This window comes from Manis javanica, chromosome 3, assembly GCF_040802235.1.
Source record: "Manis javanica isolate MJ-LG chromosome 3, MJ_LKY, whole genome shotgun sequence".
Classification (NCBI taxonomy): Eukaryota; Metazoa; Chordata; class Mammalia; order Pholidota; family Manidae; genus Manis; species Manis javanica.
Window position 1 is genome coordinate 43,177,779 of NC_133158.1, and position 16,937 is coordinate 43,194,715.

General features: G+C 53.6%; 1 protein-coding gene across 6 annotated transcripts in view; it reads left to right on the forward strand.

Annotated features, from left to right (window-relative positions):
• Positions 1–15,658, forward strand: part of TMPRSS2 (transmembrane serine protease 2) — a 30,459-nt gene extending 14,801 nt beyond the window's left edge. For 5 of the 6 annotated variants that reach the window (XM_037014837.2, XM_037014839.2, XM_037014842.2 and 2 more), the window contains exons 6-15: positions 4,066–4,192; positions 4,774–4,836; positions 5,007–5,117; positions 7,605–7,648; positions 8,765–8,936; positions 10,129–10,304; positions 11,422–11,517; positions 13,542–13,684; positions 14,127–14,279; positions 15,513–15,658. In XM_037014837.2, coding sequence (XP_036870732.2) covers positions 4,066–4,192; positions 4,774–4,836; positions 5,007–5,117; positions 7,605–7,648; positions 8,765–8,936; positions 10,129–10,304; positions 11,422–11,517; positions 13,542–13,684; positions 14,127–14,279; positions 15,513–15,524 — 1,097 coding nt within the window. In that variant the 3' untranslated portion in view covers positions 15,525–15,658. The remainder of the gene's footprint in view (positions 1–4,065; positions 4,193–4,773; positions 4,837–5,006; positions 5,118–7,604; positions 7,649–8,764; positions 8,937–10,128; positions 10,305–11,421; positions 11,518–13,541; positions 13,685–14,126; positions 14,280–15,512) is intronic. The other variant, XM_073231314.1, reaches the window with a different exon arrangement.
• Positions 15,659–16,937: the final 1,279 nt, after the last annotated feature.

The following is a 16,937-nucleotide window of genomic DNA, read 5'->3' on the forward strand; positions in this document are numbered from 1 at the left end:
TTATTTCTCCTGCAAGGCTGTCTCTTTCCCCCCTCAAGGAGCACATTGTCCGGCCACAGCAGGCCATCCAGGATTCAGGGCGGGCGTTGGTAGTGGGGTGTGTGCCGTAGCTTAATGCCCTCTGTGCACACTCTGACACATTTACACAGGGCCATGTCTCTTTTATGAATAGCACTTTCAAAATTGTAGTGTCAGAAACATCACCAGAAATCTCTCAGGCACCTTCCCCTTGTCCAGTCAAGCTCGTTCCTAAGTCCTCAGTATTTGATCTAAACCTGGCATGCAGGCCCTGGGGCTGGCAGAGTGGCAAAGGAAGCCTGCACTCCTCCCAGGATCCTTTCCTCCCCTCGGTGTCCTCAGCATGGCCGTTTCCCTGCATGTCCTCATCTCCATGTCACAATGCGGGAGAACTTGTGTGACTGGTCCTGATGCTAGAATTCCCCAGGGTGGCAGCCGGGGCCAGGCCATTTGGTGCATGGTCTCAGTCCCAATTGCTCCTTCTGCACGGCCTTGCACACTTCTAGGGAGTTTGCACTTGCCAGTGACTCACTCTTTAAACTCATCACATAGATTCTTGCCTTTATAATAGTGATAAAGTATTTGTCATCATTTTCTTAAAGCAGGGAGATTTTGAGGTTCAGGAGCGTGTGGTTAAGGTCAGGTGGAATGCTCATTGCTGTTTTCCGACGCATGCATGTGCAAGGATAAACTCTAGCAAGGCAAACGCATTACGGTACCTGGAGATTCTTCCTCTCTCTTCCTAATATTGCAAATACTAACAAATGCAAATATTTTAAGAGTTAATATACTCAAATAGATCAAAGTTCAGGAAGTACAGAAGAATCTCATCTCCTCTCCACACACACACTCACTGACACACTCTCACCCACATTCAACCATGTGCCTGCTCACCAGCTAATCACATTTCTTTCTCAGGGACAATATGTGTGTCTTCTCCTTCCAGAGAATTTTTTCATGTGAAAAACAAATAATTGTATGCTTGCATTGTTAATCCTGTTTCCCAGTGGTTACTACAAGTTGCCTTGGGCCCTTGATGACATATCCTGAAATCATTTCCCCTTGGGCTCAGAGCACCTCTCCCTGTCCCACCGCTGTGGACTCTGCATGTGCCCTCTGTGTGCATCCTCTGTGGACATGCCGAGGTGGAGGCAGTCTCTTCCTGGAGGACTTTCTGGTTCTGCCTGCCTCCCGCTGGAGCACACGTGCCCCGGGGATAGGAGCATAGTGGCAGGAAACATTTCCAGAAGGAAAGCTCTTTTCTCTGGAGGACTGTAGGGGTTTGTAGGACTGTAGGACTTACACATGTGTCTTTTAATAGACTCCCTCCCACAATTTGGTATTGGTTCCCATGTCGATTATTCATATACAACAAAATGGGTCATCATGACATTGCATGTGTGTATGCTGTACTAGATTGGAACACACATGTGCTGTTCTTACAATTTGTCCACTGTGCAGAGCAGAAATTATTTTCCAAGAAATGCACATCTTCTGACACTAAGGAACATTACACCAACCTGTGGAAAATGTTCAAGAATGTGTACAGAGTCTCTTTCCTAGCATATACAGATATATATGTTCTTAACATTAATTCACTTTCTACGTCCGGGCATTAAAATGTTGGAAGAGAAGCTGAAAAACCATGTGAGGTGACGCAGTTCACATACTGTTTTGTCCACTTGAAACTTGCTAAGATCTTAGCAAATTTAGATCTTAAGTGTTCTCAACACAAAAAAGAAAAGAGGGAAGAAAAGAAATATTAATGCTGTGAGGTGATGGGCATTTTAATCAGCTTGACTGTGGTAGTCACTTTGCAACTTATCCATGTATCAAACGCCAAGTGCATGACTTAAATATATACAATTTTTATTTGTCAATTATACATCAATAGAGCCAAAAACAAAGTCCTGAAGACTAAAACACAAAAGAACTGCTTGAGACCATTTGCAGCTATCGGGTGCATCAGTTGTTTTGTTTTCCTACAGAACAGCTGGAGGGAAAAATAATCCCTATAGTCATCCACAGATAAGAGTGAAATGTCCCCCTCATTTTCTATCCCAGCACAGTGTCAGTTTTATTTTTGATTCTGGAAGTTTATTTAAATCCAGTTACTTAAAAAAAAAAGTAATAGCCTTTATTTTTTGGAGCACTTTTAAGTGTCCAGGAAATAGGGCAGATAGCAGAGTTCCCATGTCCCACCTCCCCACACACAGCTGCCCCTATTTTTGCATCCAGGGGGACTTTCCTTACACTCGATGGGCCAGTATGGGTACATTATCACTAATTCGAGTCCTTAATTTACATTAGGTGTTGTAGACAAATGTATGATGTGCTCACATTTGGATGGTGGGTTTGGACATATGTGTACTGACACGTGTCCATCATTACAGTGTCATACAGAGTCACTGCCCTCAAATGCCCTCTGCTCAGCCTGTTCACCTCTCCCTGCCCCAACCCTGGGCAACCTCTGATCTTTTAACCGTCCCTGGAGTTGTACCTCTTCCAGAAGGTCATATAGTTGAAATCACAAAGCAAGTAGCCTTTTCAAATTAGCTTCTTTCACTTCGTCATATACATTTAAATTTCCTCCCTATCTTTTCCTGGCTTGGTAGCTCATGTCTTTTCAGCCCTTAGTAATATTCCATTGTCTGCATCACCGTGTGCTTACCCACTAACACGTGACCGGCTAGAACATCGCACATGGATTCCCTCGTCATGGAGGCGTTAGGAAATAATCAGGGCAGGCTGGTCGTTTCATGGAGGAATGAGCCTTGAGACATCGGTCAGACAATCTAGTGAGTCAGGGGCCACCAACAAGGGGCGAGAAGGAGGCCTGAGATAGCCAGGTCCTCACTTTACACTTCACACCACATGCACTCCCCCAGCCACAGAGCAGGACTGGCCATGCTTTTAGCTTTACCAAGTAATGTCGTGTGGAACAGGTCATCTGGCAGCTGGCCTCTTTGATGCAATGCTGTTTTCAAGATTTGTTTCTGTTAATACATGATGCTGGCTGACCCCTGGGTCACACAGGCTTCCACTCTATCATTCACCACTCCTGATGTCATCTTCCACAGAATTCTGGAATGTGGTTATCTCTGGGAGCCGGAGAAGGGATTGGAATACGGAGGGGCCTTCAGCTGTCTGTATCATGTCTTATCTCTGTAAATAAGAGCTGCATTTGTTTTGGCAAAGCAGTTATGAATTTAGAGGCAGAGCCTTACACCAGGGGACTCAGCACCCTCTGGGTGCTCTGCCGGGGTCCAGGGTCTGGGCAGAGGGGTCAACATTTTCAAAGTATTTGTTTAAAGAGCATTAAAAAAAAACACCTTTATCTTATTCATTTAAAAAAAATTAGCATTATCAAGATAAAATTCACACACCAGGAAATTCATCTTTTTAAAGTGTACAACGCAGTGGCTTTTCTATATCTGCAGAGTTGTGCAGCCAGCATCACAGGCCATTTGGAAGCACCCTCTTCACCTCCTAAGGGAACCTTGAGCTCTCATCCCCACCCCCCGTCATCTCCGCACAGACCCCCAGCCCGACCTGGGCCCTTGGCAACTGCTAATCTCCTCCCTGTCACTCTCCATTCCCTGCTCTCCATGTTCTACAGACATGGACTCACAGAGTATTGGCCTTTGTGCTAGGCTCCTTCACTCAGCAGAATGTCTTCAAGGCTCACACGTGCGGCAGTGTGGGCCAGGCATCATCCCCTAATGCCCAGTGTGAGCCCACTGCCTGGGTGCACCACATCTGTGCATCCATCCATTGGGGTTTGATCACTTCCACCTTTTGCTAATTGTGAATAATGCTGCTGAGGAACAATGGTACACAAGTCTTTGTCTAAACAACCTGTTTCAGTGCTTCTGGGTCAAGAGCACTTCTCAGCAGAGTGGGAACAGGTGCAGGGCACCCCTGTGTGTGGTCAGTGCCATGGGAGGAGACTAGCCTTCCCCCTGGGCCTCTGTGTCAGGGCCTGAGGGGCTCATGGGGCAGTTTGGACAGTTGTCTGAAACTCACACCGTGTCTCCCTGCCTGCAGTTCGCCTCTATGGACCGAACTTCATCCTGCAGGTGTACTCAGCGCAGAGGAAGTCCTGGCACCCCGTGTGCCGAGATGACTGGAGCGAGAGCTACGGGAGGGCTGCGTGCCAGGACATGGGCTACCGGTGAGCATGGGCTGCGGCCCTGGGCGGTTCAGGGCTGAGGCTTGCCTGGGTCGGGGCTGGAGCTGGGGGCAGCGGGGAGGCCGGAGGGAACAGGACCTGCAGCCTTCCTGGCATGCACGGGAAGACTTGGGAGGCTTCCCAGTGGGAGAGGATTCATTCCACCACGCAGCCCCAAGGAAGGCGGGGGAGGAAGGGGCAGCATCCCTCCTGTGATTCCCAGCCCTGGGCTCACCAGAGCATCCCGTGGAGGCCTTGGCAGCCATCCGACCTCAAGGCCAAAGGCTGAGTGATTTTATTGCTGCCTTCTCCTCCTGGGGGTGCCCCCGTGTGACTAATGTGCAATCGAAGGGTGTTCTCTGTATGCTAGCTTTCAAAAGAAACTACCTCTTGATAAAAATGCTGGCATCTTAGCTATTGAAATACTTCAGAATGCCCTCCCCAAATTGAAAGGTTGAATGAAGCCCCCATCAAAGTTTAGGACCTGCCAGAAGCTGGTAACGGGGGGCATTTTAACATCTGTAAATTCTGGTAGGTTCCATGTACTCACACATCCTTATTTTCATTGTTTCTTTGTCCTCAAGCCGGATTAGAAACAGGACCAGTGGAGGATCTTGCCTGATGCTCCAGGGTCATAGGACGGAAAGGTGGTTGTAACACAGTGTCACTCGATCAGAACTTGTGATTTTGTTTTTCAAAATGCTACGTCGTTCCTCTTAATCTGAACGTCCTACAGGACAGTATTATAATATAGCATAGGATTTGCAATTGCTTCCAATGAGACCATTGTTTTAAATAAGACTTTCTGTCTTTTTAGGAATAGTTTTTATTCTAGCCAAGGAATAGCGGATGACAGCGGGGCCACCAGCTTTATGAAGTTGAACATAAGCGCTGGCAATGTGGATCTCTATAAAAAACTCTATCACAGGTATTTGGTGATTTATTTTTTCCTTTAAGAAATTTTACAATGGGAATGAGTAGGAGACACCGTGGGCATCCCTGGCCCCATTCGTTTCTGAGCTGCAGCTGTGGGCCTGGCCAAGTTTCTCACGGGAGGAGATTGGATTCTCTGCAGGATGACTGCTCGGAGAAGCTCTGGATCTATTCTTGGGAATGGCCACGATGTATTTGCCATTTTGTTTATGCCCTCTGCCCTCTGCCCTCAGTGCCATTGAGTAGCAGGGCAAAAGAGAACGCTCCTTCAGATTGTCCTCACTCCCTGGACACTAGAGATGTGCCTCCGGGGTGTCAGCGTGTGTCCCCAGGGGTCAGGGAATGCCTCAGGGCTGCAGCCAGGGTGGCCCACCCCTCCCAGCTTTCCCAGGACTGTGACGGATTCAGCACTGGTGGTCCTGCTTCTCTGGGGTCCCTTTGGTCCCCAGTAGCAGAGATGGTTGGTCCCTCAGCCCCAAGCCATAGGGTCAGATAGTGCCCTGAGAGGGGCACGTCATTCTGGGGGCCTGGGAGGGAGTGGCTGGTTCCATTCAGCTAACATTTCCTGTGCTGCAAAGCCAGCTTGTCCTGACAGCTCACCTCCAGTGGGTGGAAACGAACTTGAACAGGTCACTGATTGGGAGGGTGGGGGTGAGGGGTGGACTTAAGGTTCTTCTTTTGCATATTTAAAATGTCTGCAATTTTCTCAGGGGTCATTGTTATTATCAGAATGTTCTTTCATGTAAAAGACACACAGTGTCCTTTGTACACGATTCCTGCTCAGCTCCCAGGTCCCTTGTCATCCACTCATCCTCAGGCGGTTAGCCACACCATCACAGAGGGCCGGGTACCAGGCGCCAGGTGTGCGTCTTAGGGGAGGAGGAGTTAATCGCGCCGCCCCTCCTTTCCTTTGGGAGGCTGGAAGCAGGTTTGCATTCCTGGCGGCAGCTGGCTGACGTGTCTGGGGGGCTGACTCCTGCCCAAGCCTGGCTGTCCCCAGGAATGTGACAGGGGAGCCCAGGAGGAGGGGTGTGCAGAGCCAGATGTAGTCGTCAAAGCAGCAGGGCTGGAGTTTGCCTTCCCGAGAAGCCAAACACAGCTGCCTGGCCTGTTTGTGGATGCTGAGGGGTGTGTTCTCTCCCTTGGAGACACGGAATTTGGGCTGAGCAGGGAGGGAGGCTGTCGTCTCTTGGCAAGAGCCTTGGGAACTCACGAGGTAGCTGCAGGGATTGCAGGAAAGAAGAGAAGGTCATTGCCTGGTGCATGGTGTCCTCTACATGTGGCAGAGGTGGGAAGACCTCTCTTTGCTTTCAGAAGTTGCCCTTGGATCCCTTAGTCTCAGGCTTCTAATGGGGCTGGTCTGAGTGACCGCTGGGTGCCCAGATGCTGGTGGCTGCCAGCAACGCCTCCAGGTAAAGGAGGAGCCTTACAATTCTTGGAAAACACCCTCTCTTAATGGGAATGTGTCTTCTCTTGGCACTGCCACCTCTACCCAGCCAGAGGAAACAGTCTGTGGAACCACGGGGCAGCTCGGGAGCAGAGGTCAGAGGGACTTATCACAGGACTTGGGCTTGTGTTGGGCCACTTTGGGGAGGGCTCAAGGAAGCAGGCCTTTGGACTAGACTGGATGCTGTTGAGAAGTGAGGCTGCTGCGGTGACTGGTATCTTAATGCTTTTTTTCTAGAAGGTGGGTGGGATGAACCCTGGTTGTGTGGGCAGAGCAGCCGCAGTCGCTCCTGTTGGCCAGCAGAGGAGGCTGGTGGTCCCTGTGTGCTTTGGACCAGGTTCACGCCTGCAGACAGGACTCTGCAGTGAGCTGGGCTTGTGTCCTGCTCCATCACCTGCCAGAGGTCTGGCCCGATGCTGATGCTCCGAGAATTATGTTTAGTGGAACCCACGGCTGGCTGCGAATGCCTGATGCCCGGGGATTGCTTCTGTCTTTAGTACACTGGGGAAAATCCACTCTGACAGAATGCTTTTATTATTTATTTTTCATCTGTAACCTCAAAAGTTTACCTCCCCAGTGAGTAACTTTTTTTTGTCTCCTGGCAAATGATTGGTGGTATTGCTTTCTGCACAGTATATGTAAAGTAGCCATGGGAACCTGGAAGTTTACAAGTGGCTTCCTTGCAAAATTGGAGGGTGATTGTAAATTACAAGCATAAAAATACACGCATCACTGCACACTTACTCTTGCAACCACTCTATGAGTTGGTACTATTATGATCCCATTGTGCAGATGAGAGAAACAGGCTCAGTGAGGTGACTTACCCAGGGTCACACAGCAGGGACTTGGCCCTGGTACTCCATGTGTGTCGTTTCCCACCGTCCCTGATATCGATCTGCTTCCCTTATCCGAGTCTTCAGTCGTGGACCGTCTGCCTCTGGGCACACTGGAAGGAAATAGTCATGTCTGTGTGTTTTGAGGGTGAAGTGTCTCCTCACGCTTTACAGTGACCAGGATCCCTCTCTTCCTTTGCAGTGATGTCTGTTCTTCAAAAACAGTGGTTTCTTTACGCTGCATAGGTAAGTGACCTTGGGTTTGCCTTTCTATTTCTACACAGGAAACAGTCCAGACCTTCAGAATGCATCCTTGGGGGTGAGGAGGGAGAAGGCGGGGGGGTGATGGGCTGGGATGAACCCGAGGAGCTCCTTCCTGGAATCTGATGTACTTCAGATGCTTCGGGAAGAGGAGTAGCCGTCCTTGAGGACAGGCAACCTCCAGGAACTGCCAGGGCCCCGCTCCTGTGCACCCCCGACCCCAGGGGGAGTGGGAGGCCTGAGGGTGCCCCCATCCCTGTGTACATCAGGATGGAAGGCACTGTCTCTCTGCTTCCTTCTCTGGGCTGGCCCAGCCCTGCTCCCCGGGGGACTCTGGTCCTGGAGCTCAGCTTTTGCGTCTGCAGAGGTGCAGCTAGCCCACCCTCCCAGGAGGGGGCACAGCCCAGGGGCCCCCCCGGAACGTCCCACCAGGCTGGGCGGGAGTAAGCTTCTGTAGGGACCAAGAGAGCATGGTGCCAGCCTCTGGCCCATGCCACCACCTCAAGGGGACTGAGAACAGCACACAGGGGAAGCACAGAGGTGGTCAGTGTGCAGCACACTGTGGGGCCCCTCATGGGGGCCGCCTGCCTTGACCCCAGTGTGATAGGGACAGAGTGGGGGAGGGAGCAGGGATGCATCCTTCCTCCCTCCTCCCCCTCCCCCTCCCCCTCTCTCCTCCCTCCTCCCCCTCCCCCTCTCTCCTCCCTCCTCCCCCTCCCCCTCTCTCCTCCCCCTCCCTCCTCCCCCTCCCCCCCTCCTCCCCCTTCATCCTCCCCCTCCCTCCTCCATCCTGCCCTCCTTTGCTTTGTTCTAGAGCCTCGGGACCTCTGAGCATTCAGTCCCTTCAGGACTCAGGAGGTCCCAGGCCCTCTCTATCAGGGACCCCCTGCCTGGGCATGTGGGAGCTTCCTCTCCTACCCCTAAAGAAAACTGGGCCATGTCCTCCACAAGTTGGACCCCATACAAATGGGAAGGAGAGGTGGCAACAGTGCCCACCAGCCTGGCAGGACCCTGGGATGGGAGCCGTCTGGGCCTCCACTGGGCGGGCATGGGGGCAGGCGGCCTGCCTCTGCTCACCCGTGTTGTGCTTGTCGCCTTCAGAGTGTGGGGTCAGCCAGAAGATGAGCCGCCAGAGCCGGATTGTCGGTGGGACAGGTGCGGCCCTGGGGGACTGGCCCTGGCAGGTCAGCCTGCACGTCCAGGGCATCCACGTCTGCGGAGGCTCCATCATCACCCCTGAGTGGATCGTGACAGCCGCCCACTGTGTGGAGGAGTACGTCCCCGCGCCTGGGTTTGGAGAGGCTTTGTGACCATGTGACCTTGAGCGGAGTCTCTGAGCTCTTCAAGCTCCAGGGGGATTCTCAGGGGCCTGCTTCCAGGCATTGCCTGGAGGGTCAGAGGAGCTCGTGTACAGGAGGCACATGGCCCAGGCCATCCTCAGCAAGCGTGCCCTGGTGCTGCTGCAGCGGGGCTGTGGGTATGGGGTACAGCTGAGGGCAGGGGTGTTGCTGTGACCAGGGCCCTTCTGCCCACAGGCTTCTCAGCTCCATTCTGTACTTCTCAGAAGCACCTGCCCTCTTGGAAGGTCTGGTCATCCATGGAGAGGGTGCCATCAGACACAGGGACCTCATGCTGCCTGCGGAATGTTCTGGGGCCTGTGGTTAAGTTTGCTTGGCCATGGCCCTGTCCACACAGGCGGGTAGCCATAACCTACAGTGTGAGCCTTTGTGGAAGACACTGCCCCCTCCTTCTTCCTTAAACATAGAGTATTTTGGTCACATGCCTATTTTGGGGAAAACCTCCCTTGACAGAGCTCTTCTGGTTGGGGGATGCTGGTGGCTGGCTCAGCTCCTGGCCCTGCAGTTCTCTGGCCATGTGGCCTGGAGCAGTCCACTCCGGGTGTCTGACTGCAGTGCCTGCACCCGGGAGAGCAGGGGGCCTGTCCCTCCAGGGCCGCTGTGAGGGCACAGGAGCTGTGTTTATTGCTGAGGGTATGGTCCCCTTCCCACCACCATATTCTGACAGCCCCTGGGATTCTCTTGAAAGGACAACACCTGGATATAGACAGTGCCTTGATGGCTGTGAGACCAAGTCTGCTCATCAGTTCTCACTCATTAAGCACCTACTATGTGCCAGGAAATGCCCTAACATATAAAGGCACCTTAGACCCAGTATGGCCAGAAATAAGGCTTGAAGCCTCAGGAGGAATTCAGGCCCAAGAGTAAGTGTGCCTAGCATTGCCAGGGTTGGGGATGGTGGGAGGCCCTGGAGGGATGGGGTTCACCAAGAAGGAATAGAGCGGAGGTCAGGGGAGAAGGCCATGCTGAGGCGGGCGTCCTGCTCTGTGGCTTTTAGTGAGAAGGGTCCCTTTGGGGACCCTGGGCTCTGGCTTGCAACATTGGAGGGCCCCTGAGTGGGTGCCGTGTGAGGGTCTGAGGTGCAGCGTGTTCATCTCCATCTTTCAGGCCTCTGAACCATCCGCGGTACTGGTCGGCCTTCGCGGGGGTTTTGAGACAGTCCTTCATGTTCTATGGAAATGGGTACCGCGTGGAAAAAGTGATTTCTCATCCAAATTATGACTCCCAGACCAAGAACAATGACATCGCTCTCATGAAGCTGCAGACTCCCCTGACTCTCAGCGGTAGGACTGTGTTGTGTGGCTCGGGGCGTGTGAACGCCTTGGGACAAATCTTAAGGACAGGTTGATTGGACCTAAGCCTGTGCCCTGATAACCGGGGAGGAATTTATGTGGAGTTAGGGTGGTGTGCCGGAGGGTCGGCTCCTGGAAGCCTGCTCGGGGCCGAGGCACCCAAAAATGGGCCTATGCTGTTTGAGGGAAGCAGCTGCCAGCACGCTGTCTGCCACTATCCAGAGGTGTGACTCAGCCACCTGTGCAGGTCAGAAAGGGTTTTTCACCCACTGCACTGCTGAGATTTGGGGTGGGGGCCTTCATGGTTGGGGGCCGCCTGCACATTTTAGGATGCTTAGGAGCACCCCCTTGATGCCACTAGGACCCCCTGTGTGGCAACCAAAGATGTCTCTGGACTTGGCAAATGTCCCTAGGGAGGCAAAGTCACCTCGAGTGGAGAACTGCTAGTCTATAAATTGTCAAGACACTTTTTTTTAAACATAAATTCTGAAATAAGATACTTAAATAACAATTTTAAACAATAAGAAACAAACATGTAGCTTTTTATTTGACCCCATTCCAGTCCATCCGAGGGTCGGTCCAGAATGTCCCAGCCCCATGCAGGTACAGAAGAGGCAAAACCCAGTTCTTCTACACAAGGTGTTTGTGTTCAAGTGGGGAAACAATTCGGACCTACAAGAAGCTGCCCAGGGGAGGGGATGTCCAACATGGGGCTCCGAGCTGCATGCTGCATGTGCCCACCAGCTTCTCGGCCATGGCCACATGTGTGCATTTTCTACCCTCCACCACCTGGACGTGTTATATATTTTAAATTTGTTTCTTGAAGATTTAAGTTTGAAAAAAAGTCTATTGTGTTATTTTTAGAAACAGAGCCATCAAATAACTCCATTTATAAGCAGCAGAACTTCCAGAGTGGGGAACATCCTGCCTGTTGGAAGGAGGGGCCTGGTAGGGACAGAAAGGGGCAGTGCCAGGACACCTTAGAATCTGGAATTTTCCATGGGCAATGTTAGTCACCAGGCCCAGCGCATACCAGGGGAAGGTCCAGGTGGAGCCCATGGCTCAGGTAGACCGGACTAGCTCACGTTGCTCTCTCTTCCTGAAACAGACGAAGTGGGACCGGTGTGTCTGCCCAACCCAGGCATGACGCTGGAGCCCGCCCAGGCCTGCTGGATCTCCGGGTGGGGGGCCACGCACGAGAAAGGTGAGTCTCCTGGGGACACAGGTCTGCAGGCCGCATGGGACAGAGCATGGGGTTTAGAGGTGGGAGGTCTGGGTGTTAATCCTGGTTCGATTAACCAGTGAATGGATGGTGTTTGGCAGTTCACCCCATTTTTATGCCTCAGTTTCCCCATCTGCTAAATGGGAGAAATCGTGCCTGCCCCACGTAACTGGCACTGTTCTTAGGAAGATCAAATGGAACAATAAGTGGAAACTGCTTTTTGAAGTAGAAAGGCCACATACTGTGAGAGTTATATAGCACCTGTGGTTGGGTCCCACTGTTGCTAACGGGCCAGCCAGGGTGGCTGGGTGAGGATGACCTCCAGAGGATGGGCTTGTGTGATGGTGGTGGCCAGATCCAGGCTGTCAGAGCCGTTGTCTTCCTGCCCTGCTACCACGCGTGGGGCGAGGGGACTATGCCCTCCTGGTGCAAGCCTGCTCGGCTTCCTCACCTTATAATCGGCTTTCATCTCGGAGATTATCTTCCAAATGAAGGCATCCTGGCGGCTTCATTTTTCTGGAGTGTTGGAAGTACTTAGTGGTATGAAGAAGCCCCTCATAGCCTGCATCCTTCCTCCAAAAAGTGATGAGGGCACACCTAGAACCAAGCCTTTAAAACAAGGTGGAAAGTACAAGGGTGGGCGATTTGGGGCGTGTTGGGGGGATAGTAGAGATGGTGTGATCCTGGTGTCCTGCCTGAAGAAACTGACTGGGGGTGAGCCTGACAGGTGTGAGCAAGGCTTCATAGCAGCCCAAGACAAATAGGCAGCTCACACATACTAGTGGAGCACCTGTGTGCTGGAAATGCAGCAATGCGTGAAATAAGACAAAACCGCTGCCCTCTGGGACTTCACATTCTCTGGTGGGTGTCCGGGAGCCGGATGTGGTCAGACAGGAAACAAATGACTGTGCAGCAGACAGCTGGGACAGTGAGGCCCTGGCTGCTTTCAAGGGGTGACCAGGGAAGGCTTCTTGGAAGAGGTGACAGTTGAGGTGGAGGTCTGAATGACAAGAATGTTTCGAGCAGAAGGGCCCAGGTGGTGGGGGCGTGGTGAGCTGGGGGTGAGGGCAGGCTAGGGCCCCATTGTGTCAGGCCTCGCAGGCTCTGCTGAGGATGCTGGCTTCTATTCTGAGGGAGAAAGGAAGCTCTCGGAGGTGTTAGGCCGGAGAATGATGGGACCAGATACCTGCTTGGGAGTCATGGGAAAGGGAAAGGGTGTGGGCAAGGGTGGATTGAGCGTAAGAGTGAGGGCTTTTGCGGTGGTCCTCCGCCCATGATGTGGGGCCAGGCCTGGCTGGGGCGCCAGGAGGTGAGGGGACCAGGTGCATCTGAGTGTCTCAGGTCGGCAGAGCCTCTGGCTGGCTGCTGGCTGGCTGGTCAGCAGTGGGGAGAGCCAGGCACTCGGGGAGGATGGCTTCCAGCTGGGGCCTGAGCCCAGCAAGGGTGCTGGTGCCATCTCCCAGCCTGGGAAAGCCAGGTGGCGAGGATCTGGGGTGGAGGTTCTGTTTTAGGAGGGGAAGCCGTGCCGCCTAGAGGACTTCCCATGGAGGCAGCAGGACGGGAGGGAGGAGGTAGAGACTGTGGCCAGCAATCGTTTAGGGAAACATGCAGGTTGGGGAGCCGAGAAGTGGGGTGCTATGTGGAGGATCCAGTGGGATCGGAGAGGGTGGGCCGTCTAAGATGAGAAGCACGGGGGCCTCTCCTGGGCCTGGGTCCAGGGAAGAGGGAGCCGGGCACCGGGGAAACGGGCCTGCAGAGCCAGGAGCTGGGGGGCGATGGAGGAGGAGCTCAGAGCCCGGACGGGCTCCCCGGGCCAGGGGCAGAGTCTTTTCCCCAAAGCTGACCTCAGGAGTGCAGGCAACACAGGCCTGCTGGGTGCCAACCCCCACCCGGGCTCACCCTGAGTGGGCTGGGAGGGCAGGCGGCAGCGGGGCGTCTCCACGAGGGAGTCCCACCCCTGTGAGAGCCCTGGCGGCACTGAGGGCCAGCGGGGTGCCCTGTCCTAGGGAAAACGTCAGACATGCTGAACGCCGCCGTGGTGCGCCTGCTCGAGCCCTGGCAGTGTAACAGCAAGCACGTCTATAATGGCCTGGTCACGCCGGCCATGATCTGCGCGGGCTACCTGCAGGGAGACGTCGATTCCTGCCAGGTAACTGCACGTTTCTAGGCAGCCTTTGGCCTCATCTGTCTCTGTGGAGTCGGTGAGAGGTGCCCTCTGCCCCCACAAGAGGCAGCGCCCCACGTCCCTGGGCCTGGAGGCAGCTGCGGGCAGCTGCGGGAGGGGATGGCTGTGAAATGCCCGAAAACGCTGTGCCACCAGCAACACCCCCAGAAGGGTTATTTTGTCAAAGACTCAGTGGGCAGAAATGAGTATTTTGACTATTTTAAGATATGCACAGCGATTTGTTTAGTAATCCTCAGCCAGTACAGACCCTAATTCATTGCTGGTGTAGTCTCTTTGGGAGATTATATTCCCATTACCTCACTGGAGGACACATGACGTGACACCCGCAGCCATGCCTACCTCCCACCAAGGCCCCACCCGAACCCCCACCCTCTGTGTACTCCCCGTAACTTGCTGTGTCCCCCAGGGTGACAGTGGAGGCCCTCTGGTCACTTTGAAGAGCAGCATCTGGTGGTTGATTGGGGACACGAGCTGGGGATCCGGCTGTGCCAAGCCTAACAGACCAGGAGTGTATGGAAACGTGACAGTATTTACAGACTGGATCTATCGACAAATGAGGGTAACCGTGCCATCTGCCTTCTGCTTGCATTCTCTGAGCTTTTGTGTCAGAGCCCACATGTCTGTGGAGGGGGGTGCGGTCCTGCAGCAGCTGCGTGCTGGCCATCCCTTCGCATGATGCACGTTCTGCCTCCTCTGGCCATGTTTACAGCATCTCTCCAGCGCCCTGCTGGGGTATCACTTGGACATAGTGGGCGGGCCCAGTGGTGCTTGGATGGAAAAGCCTGGGCTTAGCCCTGCAGGGTCCAGAGCTAACTGCACACAGGCTTCCTTGTGCTTCGTTCTGGCTCACCTGGCTCTGTTAACCCACCCAGACCTCACGAATCAAACCTGGTGGCGGGCTGAGAGCAGAGGCAGCCAGTCACCACGCTGAGCTGTGACGGCACCTGCCCTGCTCCCTGGGGCAGAGGAGCATCAGCGTTCTCCCGTACAAGGAAAGGCTGTGAAATCCAGCGGGCCTCTGCAGCCCTGCCTCCCAGACACCGGCCAGACCTGAGCTGCCTAGCAAAACCCTTGTCTTGGGCACTTTCCTGATTTTGGGCAAGAACCCGATCTCCCTTGATCTCAGGGGCCTCAGGATGGGCACACATTTCATCCCTTCTAGAGATGGGCACCTGGTGAAAGGAAACGTTCTATTTCGCCTCCTCTTTGGCCTCCCAAAGTGTCCATTCTGGAGAGGGAGGGGCAGAGCCAGACGGGGCCTACCCTGCATCTTCCCTACAGGAAACCATGGGACCAAATACCTTCAAAGTGACCACAGGGGCCAGCCCATCCACACCTGGCAAAGGGCTGTGTGCTGGAAATGACGGCCCATCGGATCCACTGGGGGCTGTGGTGGAGGGAGGCTGGGGGGCTGGAGGGGCCTGGGAGGAGAAGGTGCTCCAGACACTAGGAAGGTCAGCTAGGCCATGGCGTGAGAGCAAACGAGCCAGCAGTGATTAGATCCAAGCTGGACCTTCCCAAGTAAAGGCCTGTGGCCCCTCTCTGGTAAGCGGCCTGCCTCTCCCGCAGTGTGCTCTCCCCGCTCCCTCCAGACCTCCACACGCTCCCGCCACCTGGAGTGCCTTCCCTCCACATCAGCTCCACTCCTTGACCTTGGTGCTGTAGAAAAAATATCCTTCGTCCTGTTAGGTTTGCTCCTTTGGTTTTAAGTGCCTCTTGTCAATCTGGGGTGTAAAGCAATTTCTACCTTTACCTTATGAAGATAACATCACTTCTCTTTCCTTTCGAACAGGTGAACAGCTAATCCGCACGGCTTTGGCTTTGACACCATATTCCACAAGAAAATGAAGGGGCTGATTTTTAATTCCCGGGGAATAATGTACTTTTAGGAATGATTCAACGGCCTTTCATTTTGATTAAATAGTGAACTTGCCTGTCTTTGGACTCTGCACAGTTCTGTGCTGGCCTTGGGCTCCCCCCAGGCTCATGCTCCTGCCCCTTGTTGGGAAGGGGTGACCAGGCCCGGCTGAGTGCAGCACCCAGGGCTGGTGCAGGGCAGATGGATGCCGTCTGCCCCTCGGGTCTTCCTTCTGTGCCCGTCCAGGGGCTGCTTTGGATGCACGTGGGGCTGGTGACTCTCAGCTGCTGGACAGCTTGAGATGGAAAGGGTGCTGAGGAGGGTGACCCCAGGACCTGTCTCTGCACAAGAGTTTTCGCTGATACTTTTTAGGGCCTTCTTTGCAGACCCAGATGATGGCCGCACATAAAGGCACCAGCCCTTCATGGGTGATGCAAAGGCATCAGAAACCCTTTTTTTTCTTGTGGGGCTGAGAATGCAGATGAATTCTGGAGAGCATGGCAAGCCGTTGCAAGTGTGTTCACCCCCGGGCACGGCTCGGGCAGGGGCCACCGCGTGTGGGGTGGGGCTCTGCCCAGGGAGCCCCACCGTCCTCCTGGCCTCCTTGAAGGTTGTGCACACCCCTGTGGTCCTCCTGGAAGCAGCCACATGGAGTGCCTGGGGCCTGCTGATCATGTGGAAATTGAGGCCACCCGGGGAAATCAGGGATGTGCAATCCCAGATGCACCATTTCCATGCAATGTCTCTGCATGTCACTACCTCAGTGCTCACAGAATCTTGGCTGTGGTGCCGCCGAGTGGTTACTCCATCAGGCTCTTTGCAGCTGTCATCCTTGCCAAATGTGAGCGGTGGCTGACTTGAACTACTTTCACAAAGTGACTGGCTCCTAACTGAATGTGTTGCACATGAGTGAGCTGAAGAATGGCTCCCATGCTTCAGATGAAGAAGAGAAAGGTGTATTTTGGACCCCCCATGGCCCCTTCCAGCCCTTAGGCTTCCCTGGAGGAGGGATCAGGCTGTGTTGCCAAGCGAGGTGTAAATGCTCTCGCCCTGAGAACTGCCTTCCCGAGGTCCTGCCTCCTCTCAAGCACACTGGTTTCTAAGAATGAGACACCGATTGGCTGCTAGGACTGACCCCAGTGGGGAAGGTGGTGCATCCCATTCATGTGCCTTGGTGACAGCATTCCCCAGGGCCTTCCGGACATGTGGCACTGAGATGCCTGCTCTCCAACTCAGATTTTAGAAAGCACTGGCATGGCGAGAACATGTTCCTGCTTCAGTGTGTCTTCTTATTTATGTGACCACTTTTTGTCTTGTTTTATATCTTTTCACAATATTATGCCAATAAATTATACATTT